The 13,192-nt window shown below is 50.9% G+C and overlaps 1 protein-coding gene across 1 annotated transcript in view; it reads left to right on the plus strand.

The window, feature by feature from the left end:
• The first annotated feature begins 6,770 nt into the window (after nt 1-6,770).
• Nucleotides 6,771-13,192, plus strand: part of ITGB5 (integrin subunit beta 5) — a 48,845-nt gene continuing 42,423 nt past the window's right edge. Inside the window, exons 1-2 of the mRNA XM_080599255.1 lie at nt 6,771-6,935; nt 10,071-10,156. Coding sequence (XP_080455381.1) covers nt 6,821-6,935; nt 10,071-10,156 — 201 coding nt within the window. The 5' untranslated portion in view covers nt 6,771-6,820. The remainder of the gene's footprint in view (nt 6,936-10,070; nt 10,157-13,192) is intronic.

Consider the following 13,192-nt stretch of genomic DNA (forward strand, 5'->3'; position numbering starts at 1 on the left):
TGAGGATCCCTTAAAGGATCCCGTGTGCCAGTAGCCTGTTACAGACACACATGAAAAGCCCTTTAAGTGTTCTCTCTCACCCTTTTGCAAAGCGATACAGGTTTTGAAATACAGCTGGAAGCTCAACAAACAGCACAGAAAACTATAAAGCAGTAAAACTTTATTGAGGATGTAGCATGTAGAAATTCAGTGTAATTGATAATAAAAGCCTCAAAATAGGCAGATGTTTGCGTCATTTAATGGGAAGGGAATTTTCATTGCTCTGATTCAAAGGTGCTTTCTGCTGCTGCAACCAGGTGCAATTCAGCTCCTGTTGGGGAGGGGCCACCAGATACTGCTGGAAACCTGTGTTACTCTTTAGCATTTCAAAGGCAGCTGCAGCTATTTTATCTGGATTGAAATTCTGTACCAAAAGGGCAAACTCTCAGATGTTTCGCTTCTCTCTGGCTGTCACTGACGTGTAATTCTGCTGGGAAAAGTGATCGTGGAAGAGAGCCAAACCCAGCCAGGCACTGGAAACAAGGCAGAGTGCAATGAGAGGAGACGCGCTGCAGGCAGGGGAAAGCCTCCAGGGGGCTGCAACAGCAGCGTTTGGGGTCCTGGGCTCTGCCATCTTCCTGCTCCCCCGAGACACAGGGTGTCCCACTGGCATGGGAGCTGCAGGGGAGGTGGGTAGATGGTGTCACTGGAGTCTGCCACCTGCTTTTGTCCTAGACCCAGAATGACAGAAGGGAGATTTCTTGGCTAAATAGTGCCAAAGAGGCCAGGCACAGGTGTTTGCGGGGTTATAACACATGGTTGTACGGAGATATTGGGGTCGCCTAAGCCATGTGCCATTCTGAATTTATTTGGAGACATTTGGGTATATTCAAGTAATGCAGGATGCTCAGGGAGGGGTACGGCGCTGTGAGCTAAGAGCCTGGGTCAGGGCAGCTGCCTTAGAGGAGCTGTCACAGCATAACGTGATGGGACGTGGGATAAGGACGGGCTGCACTGCTTGAGGCTGGAACCAGCCTTGAAACTGAGCCACGAGGCCCAGTGTCCATGCACTCCCCAGCACGACCACCCAGCACCCAAACTTTTATGTGAAAGCATGAAAAGCAGCTCCTTTCAGTCCTGAAAGCAGGAAGCTTTTTGCGTTTTTCTAGTTATCTGCTGGTGAAAAAAAAACACTCCATTTCCTTTATGAGACTGGTTTTACCTGGATCCCGCACGTGAAGATCCAGGCTGCAATCAGCCAGTGAGAGCGAGCGATGAAGGTAAGAAGGTACCCTAGACCCAAGGGCCTGACTTTTAATTTCTTGACTGCTTCCTCTGACTTTGATGATTTATTGTTTAACGAAGGAACTCTAACACTCCTTCAAACAGTAGGAGCAGCAGATCTCTTTGTTCTTTTTAGCCATTGTTTCCCATTATCTGTGACCTGCTATGCTTTATGGGCTTCCCTGTTCTTAGACCAATCTGGACCACTGCTTTTAGGGCTTGGTTTGGAAATTATTATTATTATTATTATGACTAATTTCTGCAAAAACATGTAGGTTCAGCTCGCACCTTCAAAACCTGGGAAAAGTCAATTAATTCCTCCTGAAAACCCTTACTAGGCAAAACTGCTCCCCTTGCAAACACCGGACAGAAGGCTAAAAAAAGAATCCACAAAGCGCTTTGCAAAGGACTGCTGGTAAAAGGCTCTATAAATACATCAAAACCAGATAGGAAATCAGTGGGATTGCTGACGACGAGGGTGTAAAAGGGGCAGGTGGCAATGAGGAAGCTGTAGCAGAGGAGCTCCGGGATGTGTTTGGGGCTGTTTTTGCTGCTGAAGCTGTTGGGGAGCTTCCCGCACCCCTCCCAGTCTGTACAGCGGGATCAGCCAGAGGAGCCAGATCAGCCTGAATTAAATAAGTAACAGAGTAAAGAGATAGTAGGAGCAAAGGAAAGTATCTGAAGTAAATGGGTAACAGAAGAGATAAGGTCAAATAGATATGGGGGTTGTTAATAAGTGGCCTGGACCCGGTGTCTCTGACACCTGGACCCAAAGGAACGGTGCAACAGCGGCACAGGGACCACTGCACTGTGCTGGGAGGACAACCTAGGACAGGGCCATGTCTCTCACCTTCAGCCCCCCCTGCCCTGCCTTTTCCACCGGCAGCACCGGCTGAAGAGGTTGGCTGGGGTGGATGGATGTGTGCAGCGTGTCCCGCGTGCCCTAATGACGTTAATTATTGGGGGTGTTGGTAAACCGCAGAGAGGCCGGGTGACGTGCTCTACGGCTGGTTGTTTATTGTTTATGTAAGAACAGCCCCGTAACAGAAACCAGGGATGTTTTTTTTCCAGCAGATAACTAGGCAAATGCAGAACACTTCCTGCTCGCCAGCCCCAGAGGTGCTGCCTTTCACGTGTAGGCTCCAGCCAGCCACCTGCTGGCTCCTGCCCTGGCGACACAGAGCTGGTCCTTGCTTCTCCTCCAAAAGCAAGTCAAGGCCAGCAGCAGCACCAGGCTGGCACCTCCTGGTGCAGCCCAAGGTGCTGGCCAAGGGGCTGTGCCTCGCCTGCTCCCTGCTGTCCCCAGGCCCTGGGCACCGACCCCCTGGCACCGCCTTTCTGTCTGGGCTGAAAGGCTGCCGTCCCTGGTAGCACCCTGAGGGACATCTGTCCCAAAAGGTTTCCCAGCTGGGCCACTGCTTTGTCGTCTGCTGTCAGCTTCCTAAAAGTGACCTTCAAGTCTGCCCGGAGCAATGCTCGTGGGGTGGGGAGGAGGAGAAGAGCTCTCTGCCTCCCTGAGGTGCCCCCCTTGTCCCCAAGGCCCTCACTGAGTGTCGCTGCCACCTGCCCATGCCCTCTGAAATGACCTGGTTAAGCATTAGAGGACTTCCACCTCTGCTTTAGTCATGGACAACCAAGTGCAGCTGGGAAAGTCTGCTGCATCAGGGAGACTTTGGAAAAAAAGACTTTCTCCGAAATCTTTTATCTGCAGAGATCCTTTTATAAGGCTGGTTAGCCAAAATAGGGAGCTGCCCGTGACAGAGGCCACAGCAGGAAACCCTGGTGTCTTAGAATCACATTTTCTTTTTAAATAATTTGATTTTTCATATTTAAAATATATATATTCCATATCTGGGACATCCAACAAACTGAAGACACTGTTGTAGTGCTAAGGGGCCTAATTCACTCTTGAATAGAGGAACGGTTAAATTGGTGGGAATCAGGGGTCATATCCAGGCGGATATTTCACTGCCTAACTTGTACTGAAATTAATAGGAACCAGGGTCCCTGAAGAGGAACCGTGGATCTGGCCCTATATGTCATTCCTGTAAATGAAGCAGGGCTTGTGCTTCACACACATAACTGTGTTATTATTCTTCTCATGGCAAGGTCTTTCCTTGTACAATTTCCATCACGCTCTGCAGCAAGCTAATGCTGGGCGGCAACAGCTTTCCAGAAAAATAAGCAAAAAAGCAGGGTTCCAGTGGGCACAGCCCCAGGGTGAATTTCCTTGGCAAGCTGTTTGTGCCCCCCGTGTGCTCCACTCACATGGGTGCTCAGGACCTGGGCTTTTACTGACCTTGGTGGGAATTTCGCCAGAGATTTCAGTGGAGCCAAGGCTAACAGGCTCTACCTGATGACATAGGAAATCATATTTAATGACGATTGCCCCACATACACACACACACATATAGGAAATCTCTTTGGGGTTTTCTTTCCAATAACGCTTTATGAGAAGCCCTCTGCTAAATGTATGCAGTAGATGCTCCTGGCTTTTGTGGCTCTCCCGTAGCATTAATCAGTTCCAGTTTACGTGGGATGAGCTGCACAGGAAGAGAGAATACTTGTTTTTAATATACCAGGCAGGGCGGTAGGGATGGACGAGCGTTCAGGCTATCAAACTTTGTCCCCTCTCCGCGAGTTGGCAGAGTCCCTGCCACAAGATGGTGCTGGCTCTTCGCGGTTGCAGGAAAGGCCGCAAGAAATGCAAAACCTTTGAATGAGCAGGTTTTAGTCAGGGCTAAGCATTAACAGGGACCACAGGCATATTTCCAGCGTGCTGCTGACTTTTAACCCTCTCCTGTGTCACAGTCTCGTGCACCCTGATGCCCGTCCCTTTTAAGGCTCCTTAACTTCACACAGCACACGCAGCCCCTTGGGTTGCCAACCAAAGGCACAGAGATTTGTTCTGAATCTATTTTATTTTACTTTATTTTATTTTATTTTACTTTATTTTATTTATTTATTTAATTTAATTTAATTTAATTTAATTTTTATTTTATTTTCATGCAGGAGAGGGACAAAACTTGGCAAGAAGTTTTCAGGTGCCCTCCTCTGCCTCCCAGCACAGCTGCAATGTTTCCTCCCGGCAGCAGAGAGTGCTGCTGTTGCTCTTGGGAGGCTGAGAACAGAGGCTGGTCCTCAGACGGTAAAAATAGCTATTTCCTTTAAATAGGAAGCAGCAACGTGAGCTGCATCATCAGCCGGAGGAGAATATACTGTTTAACAATGAAATTCATGGTTGCTGTGTTTTGGCATGTCGCCTGTTACTGCCATCTGACATGGATTTTGTAGGAGTTGGAATTATTATTTTTGTAGCTTCCATGCAAAAAGCAGGAGAGGAGCTTTTTCCAGCGCTGTGAAGAGGCCATCAGCAAAGCCCCACAGTGCCCGTGGTGCCTTCTTTGCGTTCCCCCTGCCGCTCACGGCGCCAGAAAGGGAGAGGAAGTGTTTTCTCAATCCCCAAGGCTCAGACGAGTTTGCCTTTTATTTCATAGCTGATCCTACCACCCAGCTTGGCCCTAGCTCCTCCCCAGACTCCGAAAAGAAAAACAACACTTTTATTTATTTATTTTTCAGCCAGGCATCAGCCCAGTTTGGTCTTCACCCAGATTCCAGTTTTGCCCATCTATGGGGAGCTGCTCAGACCAAGGGCTGAGGGATGCTCAGGACCTGCTGCCTGTGTGCCAGGTCAGGCTGAATCCTTCTTCCAGCAGCCACCAGCTTCCCCGTGACTCCTGGAAATGGAGATGTTTGCTGTCTTAGCTGGTCTTTCTGGCACAGCGGACAGCTGTGCTCGAGGTCCTACGGCTTCTGAACTTACTGCAGATACGGTGGTTTAATGAGTTACATCCAAAAATGATGGAGTTATAAGGCATTATATCCAGTTATAAGGAGTTGTATCCAGTTATAAGGAGTTATAAGGAGTTGTATCCAGTTGGGAGATGTCTCTGGACATCTGGCACTGGAGCTGCTAGCAAGCAACAACCCTCAAGCTACGTCACCTCGAACCATGGGAAACCAGGGGTGTCCCAGGCTCAAGCCCACGCTTTGTGAGACGTGTGGGCAGAGGGGCAGCGTCACCCCTGAAGCAGGCTGGGGCTGTGAGACCAGCGTTTGGCCGGACTGGTGCAGGAAGGGGAGTCAGCCCTGGGAACCTAGAATGGCTTCAGCGACACAGCAGATTATCTAGATGTGACTCAGATGCTTTTATCCACACCTTCTGCCACAAGGGAGCTATGACAGTGAAAACATGTCTTTGATACACTCAAAGTATCTCTGATAAAGCATTTTGTTTGTTTTGACTGATAACTGAAGAATCAAAGAACGAATTTAAAATTGCATCACTTGCAAATGCATGCCTAGGTCAGAAACACCGGGGTTATGTCCTACTTGCACCATGGCTTCAAAATGCAAGTGATAAGGGAGCAAGCACAAAGATCAGGGCTTTTCAGCCCAGGGTTTTCACATCTCCTTTCCAGCAGAACTGCGCAGTTATACTCAAAAAAACAAGTTCATGTGGTGCCTAAATTCTTGAGAGAAACGGAGAGGTCTCAATTCCCTGGATTAAGTGATCCTCAAGAATGGCGTTTTGGAGGCAGGAGATGTGATGTCAAGAGTGAAAAGACACGGGAAGCAATGATGGGTGCTTTGGGAGATCAAGGCTGTGGCGTGGCTTGGAGAAACCCCGGTTTGCATGCATGCAGGAGCTCCAGGATGCACCTGCAGCCACGCCAGGCATTAACGCCGCTTAGCAGCCCCAGGACACCTGAAACATTGAAAGTGTGGCCCAAGGGTCTGGAGACACCGGAGAAACCAGCGGCGTGTCCGAAAGCGGCTCTGGGAATCAGTGGAAAGAAGGGGAAATTTTCCCAAGTGGCGTTAGAGTTAACAAGTCCTGTCTGAGAGCAGCGACGCGCGGGGCGGGGATGGAGGGCGGGCGTTTCGAGCAAATCCAAGGCGATATCTTGCAGGGTTTATGTCAGACTGGCACAAAGGTCTGCAGGCCGCCGGCAGGTAACGCGTGCCATAAATCGCCTTTAAAACCAGCCATCGGCCACGGAGCCGATTTATGATTTCTTTTAAAAGCAGAAGGAAAAAGAGAGCTTGCCGGGATAATGGGGTCGTAAATCCGCCGTTCCCTTTAGACCTGCGGTGCAGATGTCCCAGGGTGCTGGGGACCGGGCAGGACAGGTCCCGTCCCGGCCGCCGGGGACCTGCCGGCACGGCGCGGATCCCCGCGGCAGCGAAAGCTCGGAGCCGCGGGGAAATCAGTGCGGGGCCAGCCTGCGGCTCCCACCCGTGTCCGCGCCCGTGCCCGTGGGCGTGCAACCCCGCGAGGAGCTCCCCGTGCCCCCGGGGGCTCGCACCGGAGCCGCGGGGTTCCGCCATCCGCCGCCGCGGGGAGCCCCCGGGCCGCAGCCGCCGAGCGGAGCGCGGCGCCCCCCCGGCACCGCCTCCTCCTCCTCCTCCTCCTCCTCTTCCTCCTCCTCCTCCTCCTCCTCCTCGCACAAAAGGCGGCGGGAGGAGGGCCCGGGCTGCCCCGGCCGGCCGCACCATGCCCCGCCGAGGGGGGCTGCCGGCCCCCGCCGCCGCCCGCCGGCCCCCCCCGCGCTCCTTCCTCCTCCTCCTCCTCCTCCTCGTCGTGGCCGCCCCGCTGCAGCCCGGCCGAGGTAAGGCTCGCCGCGCTCCCCCCGCTCCTCTCCCGGCCCTGGAAAAGCCCCCGGGGAAGGCGGGTTGCCCCCAGCCTCCTCGGCGCGTTTTTTGTCGAGGTTTTCCTTTTTTCTTTTTTTAAACTTATTTTCCTTCTCCTTTGCTTCCCCCCCCTTCCGGCTGGCTGCAGCCCCGTTTCCATCCCCATCCCGGCTCCTGCCCCCCCCCCCCCCCATCACCACCCCGCTCCGGGGGTCCCGGGGGGGGTCCCTGCGGGGCCGATGCTCTCGGCGCTGGGCGCTTTAACGGAGTGGCCCGGGACACCGCGCTGCGGCACACGGCCGCGAAAAAAAAACTCCGAGGAGGTTTTCTTAGCTTTTTTAATTATTATTGTTATTCTTTTTAATTTATTTTGTGCTTCCGATGCTTGGAGGGGCAACAAACCGTTTCGGGGAAGAGCCCTTACTGCAAGGGCAAAATCAAACGATCTTTTCACACGGAGCTGGATAAAGCATAAAATATATAACTCTTTTTTTTTTTTTTTTTTTTTTCTCCCCTCCCTCACCAACCCACTACATTCATCTCTCACTTTGGGGAGCTGCCCAAACTAGGATTTCTTGCAGAACAGGTTTAAAATGAGCTCTGATTGCCCGGAGCATCTTCAGGAATAAATCTGTTGCACACCTCTCATGAGAGGCTCCTGTCTTGCTCTGCATCGTTAGTTTTACGTAGTCAAGTCCCGGCTGTCTGCTGGATGCACTGTTGTCCTTTGCATGTTCGGGCTCTCCAGGGGCTCAGCCCGAGGGCAGGACATATTTTGGAGATGCCTTCGTGCCCGCTGGATGCTGCTCTGCAAAATGAAATTGGGTTTGGGAGCCGGCGGCATCAGCGCGAGTGTGTACGTGGGGTGGGGAGCTCGGCAGTCCAAGGGGGCGGATTATCGACCTCCAGAGTAATCCCAGTAAATCCTGGATGGAATTTTTCCCATTGTGGGAAGTTTAGCTGAGAGGAGTGGTCCCGTTAGATGTATGGGAAGGACTCAGTTTCTTCCAGCCTTACCTGGTGTCCCGCCCCTGGATCTGGACTAGCACAGGCATCTTCAAGTCCCTCCTTTGCCCAATTCATTTTGATCCAGCACAAAAAACTGCGCTGAACTGAGTGCGGCTAAGACTGTCATTGGGAAAATCCTGCGTGTTTTAACTCTAACTCAAAAAGCTCAGCTTTCACTCCAAATTCAGACAGCTTTTCAAAGCTCCGTTTTCACAACAATGCTGGAAGTGTTTTGGTTTTGCTCCAAAGTGGAAAGAAAAGCATACTTTGAAACTCCAAAAGCTGCCCCTGGGAGCAATGTCCCCCGGGAGCGTGGCCGCCACCGGGCTTTGCCCATGGCACCCTCTGGAAAGGAGGAGACCTTGGTTTCCATTCAGATATTACCACCACTAAATAAACTTCCAAAAATCCACCAGTTGGGAACGGAGGCAAATATTGTCCTGTTTCCAGACAGACAGGGGAGAGAAGCCTGCTGGATAGCCAGGGCTGGATAGCGTGGGTATGGCTGCAACTATGTGCTTTATAAAGCCAGTCACGTTGTACTTTCTATTACATTTCTATATTTTGAGCTCTTTCAATGCCCAGGAGCTGAAGGCTGACTGACTTGTGGATGTGAACAAGGAAGGGGCATGTGCTAACGCTCAGTGAGAGGGCATTAATGAGCCTCTTGTTCCGCCTGGGGGAAGCCAGCAGCCTGTCTGAATGAAAACCATAGATGCAGCCCGGGGTGAGGGTTAACCACCTTGGAGGGCACGGAAAGCGTCAGCGCAGGGCTGGGGCACGGTCACGCTGCTGGGGTGGCTTAGGAGCAGTGACAGGACTGCTTGTCCTCCCCTGTGCCTAGCCTCGGGCATGGTGTGATTTTGTGCAGCTGTCCGGCTCGGTGCACCGCTCTCCGGGCAGCTTTAGGTTTTCAGTAAATTATTCTTAAGGAGTACAGCAGCAAGCTCCTGTCCAGAGCTCCTGCTGCTGAAGGTCTTTGCCACAGGCCCAAGCTCAGTGAGGTCTTTCTGCAGCTGTCAGTGTGTCCCCAAGGTCTGCAGGTGACTTCCAGCAGCAGCGCCGGGCAGGGGGAGCTGCGGCTACAGCCCTCCAAAAACAGAGGCTGGACAAAGCCCTTATTGACATCTGGGAGGGAAAAGTAAAGCAAGCTTGGAGTTCACGCCCAAAGCATTCCGCTTGGAGGCTGCAACCTCTGTGCCGAGTCCTCGGCTGAAATTTTTTTTAATTACTTATTGACTGTGGACGTTAATAGCTGCACCCCAGGGAGAGCTGGGGCATCGGTGCCACTGAAGGGCACATTCATAGCCACAGGCTTGGTTAAACAAGCCGCCGCATTCAGAGCCCATACCAGTGACATTTGGTTTAATCTGTGTGATTCCACTTTATTTTTAAATCCTCTCTAAGCTCAAAGCCTGGATTTTGCCTGGAAGCAGGCAGCCCCGGAGCAGGCAGTGTCTCTGGGACGGCGCGGGGCCAGCCTTGGATGCACCCCATGGTGAAGAGGCTGGCCGGCATAACCTGGATATCCTGTGGAAGTGACTCCCGTCGTAAATTAAAGCAATTTACTGCAACGAGAGTCAGCTATGGACGTCATCTGTGTGGAGGGGGAATATCTTGTAAGGCTGCTTTAAGGTGAAAATTTTGGGGTGGGGGCTTCTGTGTATTCAGTTGGAAACACCCAGAAGATGTGCCTCGTGTGGCTTGTGAAGTCAGCATCTGGGGGATCTGGGGACAGCTTCCTTCAGGGCAGTGGAACAGCTATCACATTGTCAGGGTTTCATTAGAAAGATGGACAGGTTCCTTCTTTCATTAACCAGAAACCACCGGAAAAGAGGGGGAAGTAGTCCCCAGAATTGTATTTTAGGTGTTCTCAGCCCCCCGGTGCCTGTTTCTGTCCTTTTCGTTTTTCCTGGGAAAGGAGAAGTCAGGACTTCCTTGCAGGAGAGAAGAGGTTTGTTCCTCCTCCAGCCTTTTCAGCTCCTGGAAGATTCCCTGCTCATGACACTGAACTTGCGGGATGTTTAGCGTTAAAACCCCCCTGATCCCTGGTTTCAGGCCGTAACTGCTCAGCCCAGCCCGTTTTCTGTCCTCTCTTGCTGAAGGTCTCAACATGTGCACGAGTGGGAGCGCCTCGTCCTGCGAAGAGTGTCTCCTCATCCACCCAAAGTGCGCCTGGTGCTCCAAAGAGGTACGTGGGCAGACTCTGATTTTTGCTTTAAATGCTGCAGTCGGTTCTCAGGTGCTTTTTGTAATGCAGAGAGGAAGCTGCGTCCCCCCCTTTGCCTATCCCGGTGCCAGAAGGGGCTGGTGGGGGCACTGGGGGCTCCCACGCCGAGTGTGGCTCGGGCGCATGCAACTTGTAGGAAACATCCTCCACCCTGCTCAGGGAGCAGCGCTGGTGCTTCAGATCTCCTGTTCCTTCAGTTCCCTTCCTGTTTTCTCCCTGGGAGCCACAGGCATCCCGGTACTTGCCCCGTGCTGCAACAAAGTTCATTCCCCCGTCGACTGTGTCTTTTCGGGAGGCAACCAGCACTTCTGGCATCTGCACCATCATCAAGGCGATGAGCTGTGCAGCTTAACTGCATGCTTCATGGCCAAAATGCATCCTATGTCGGTGCTGAAGCTTCTCTGCAGTTATTTACCTGGGCCCTCCTTGGTTTGCAAGAAGTTGCAAGTATCTTTCCCTGCTCCGTAAGTTTCGCTCATGGGTTTTCATATATACCTCTTATCAAATGTGGGTCTTATCAAGTAGACTTATGATTTTTAGAGATTAAGGTATTTGAAAGACCTGATGATACATGATGCATAGACGGTGTTTGCCTGCTTAGCGCCTACATCTGCCCTCGGTGTTGATGAGAGAAGTAAGGAATAGAATAGAACAGAAAATAATAGAGAAAAATGGAAGAGAATGGTTCGGTTGGAAGGGACCTGCGAAGATCCTCGCGTCCAACTGCCTGACCACTGCACAGCTGCAGCTCTCCAAGGAAAACCTCTTAACGCTGCTAACGCCGTGTTACCTGATAGCGGAATAGTTCTCCTGTTTTATTTTTTCCCCCCAGCAGGATGACTGATGTGTAGAAGGGAAAGGGTAAAGCAATAGATCCTGCTTTTGAGACATCTTGTAAACAGCTGTAAGAGCTCCTCTTCCAGCCAGCTCATCTGCGGCGTGATACTGGATCCAGGAGCGCTGGCTGGTCAGCTACGGGTACCCAATAGCTTGCCTTTTTTTTTTTTTGTTTTGTTTAAATTCTTGGCATCAAAAGACAATTTTGGCAAACGCTGCCAGTGGAAATGTTTGTCTGGTGGTCAGTGTGACCACTAATTGTATGTCAGCCCTTGGCACTGGCAGCTTGACTCTTATCTTGCAAGCAGAAGAGTTACCAAAAAAAAAAAATCCTAAATGGAGCAGAGGGGCCAAGTGAAGGAAAAGGTGTGTTTACAAGGAAGTCCTGGAATACGTCCTGACCTTTAGCCTGGCACAGCTATTTAAAAATACACTTTGATGTATTTCTTGCCAGGAGCGATGTGTTAAAAAGCTGCTGTCCCTGCTATATGCTACATGCTAAGACTTAGGAAGCTCTTACCCTAACTCAATATTTTTTTTAAATTTCATGTCTGAAACCGAATTGTTTCTAACTATGAAATCATCAGATGAGGTAATGGGATTGTGAAAGATATCTAGGGGTTTTCAACTTCAGAAGTTTATAATGTTATAAACTCTTCACGACTGGCTTTCTTTGCATGTCATGTCACCACCTTATTTCCCCTTCCCTCTGCTGCAGACTCGTCAGTCATGCCTATAAAATTGCTGGCATTCGGTCTGTTTTGCTTTCCTGTTTCCATTAGCTGCCATTCACAGCAGCGTGTGCCCGGGAGCGTTATATGCTGCTCAAATTCTGTAGCTCTGCTGACGTTCAAATATCAAGGCTCGGATACCGGAGCGGTTTCCACAGGCGCTAATTATGTTGTGGTAGAAACACAATCAGCCCATTAGCATGTATTTACTGCTCGCCTTGCGTTTGCTTAATGCATTTGGGACTAAATTGGGCCAACTGTTGTCATCTTTGCAGGCAAGAATTACAGTTTTTGTCGGGTATCTGCACACCCACACGTGCATGCACACCTTGCTCAGTGACACCAGTCCCGTGAAGCCCACAGGACTTCCCAAAGCCACCCCTGTGCCGATGCTTCAGAGGATGCCCCGGCTATGAGAGGGGAGGGCTGTGCTGTTTCCCGCTCCCAATTCACCACCTCCCGCCCCACAAGTGTGATGCACATTGCCGCTTCTATCAGCCTCTGCTCAGCCCCGCTGTCATCCGGGAGGATGATGATGGATGAGCCGATGAGAGCAGCTGCTGGTGTCCATGCAGCCTGGAGCTCCCAGGGGCTGGTGAGCTAACCACAAGGCTTTGGGCTGCTGGAAATTTGGAAGTGAACGCCGACTCTGTTGGCTCTTGGATAAATACCTTGAAAGGCAGGGCTTAAACAGGGCGATGCGTTTAAATTACGCTCTAAAGAGGAAGCATGACAGTATGTGTGTGCATGCAAAACAGAGATGCACATTAATTCTTTTAATTAAAATGAAATTTGCTTTATGATGAATTCCGCTGAAATTTCCCCTGTGGCACCCTGTTTTCCAGTGGGTTGCATGTATCCCATGCTCTCTGAACGCATTTGTGCCTGGAGGATGAGGAAGGAAAATCAATGGATTTCCTACAAGGAACATGTCAGGTTTTTTAAATGAAGAAAGAAGGCATCGTTCAGGCTGACTTAATGCAGAATTGAACTGATTAAATCAAAAATTGTAGGGAATAGCCTAGAACATGTAAAGTCGGGAGTTGGATACGGTCAGTGCTGTTCGTGTGTGAGCCAAGCAATTTGTCTTAAAACTCTCAAACTGAAGAGCGTGTAATTGTCACATTGTTGGCCTCATCTCCCTGAACTCCCCCATCTGCTCGCGTGCGTTGCCTTTTGCTTGTTAGTGGGTGCACCGTGCCCGTGAGCAACGCCAGTTGATCCTGAGAGCCGTGGGGCGCAGTCCCCGAGGGGATGCTGTTGTGCAGCGCGAGGTAACAAGGGCTTTTTTGCTTTGGTTGCTTGTGGAGTATTTGGACCTGCGTAATACCCTGTACCCCACAGAGCTTCCCATCCTTTTCCCCTTTCATTTAATCTCTGGGATTTTCCTTGTCACAGACAACGTTGTGGTTTGGTTTGATGGGACAGG

This window comes from Anser brachyrhynchus (assembly GCF_964034855.1).
Source record: "Anser brachyrhynchus genome assembly, chromosome: 7".
In the NCBI taxonomy this organism is placed as follows: domain Eukaryota; kingdom Metazoa; phylum Chordata; class Aves; order Anseriformes; family Anatidae; genus Anser; species Anser brachyrhynchus.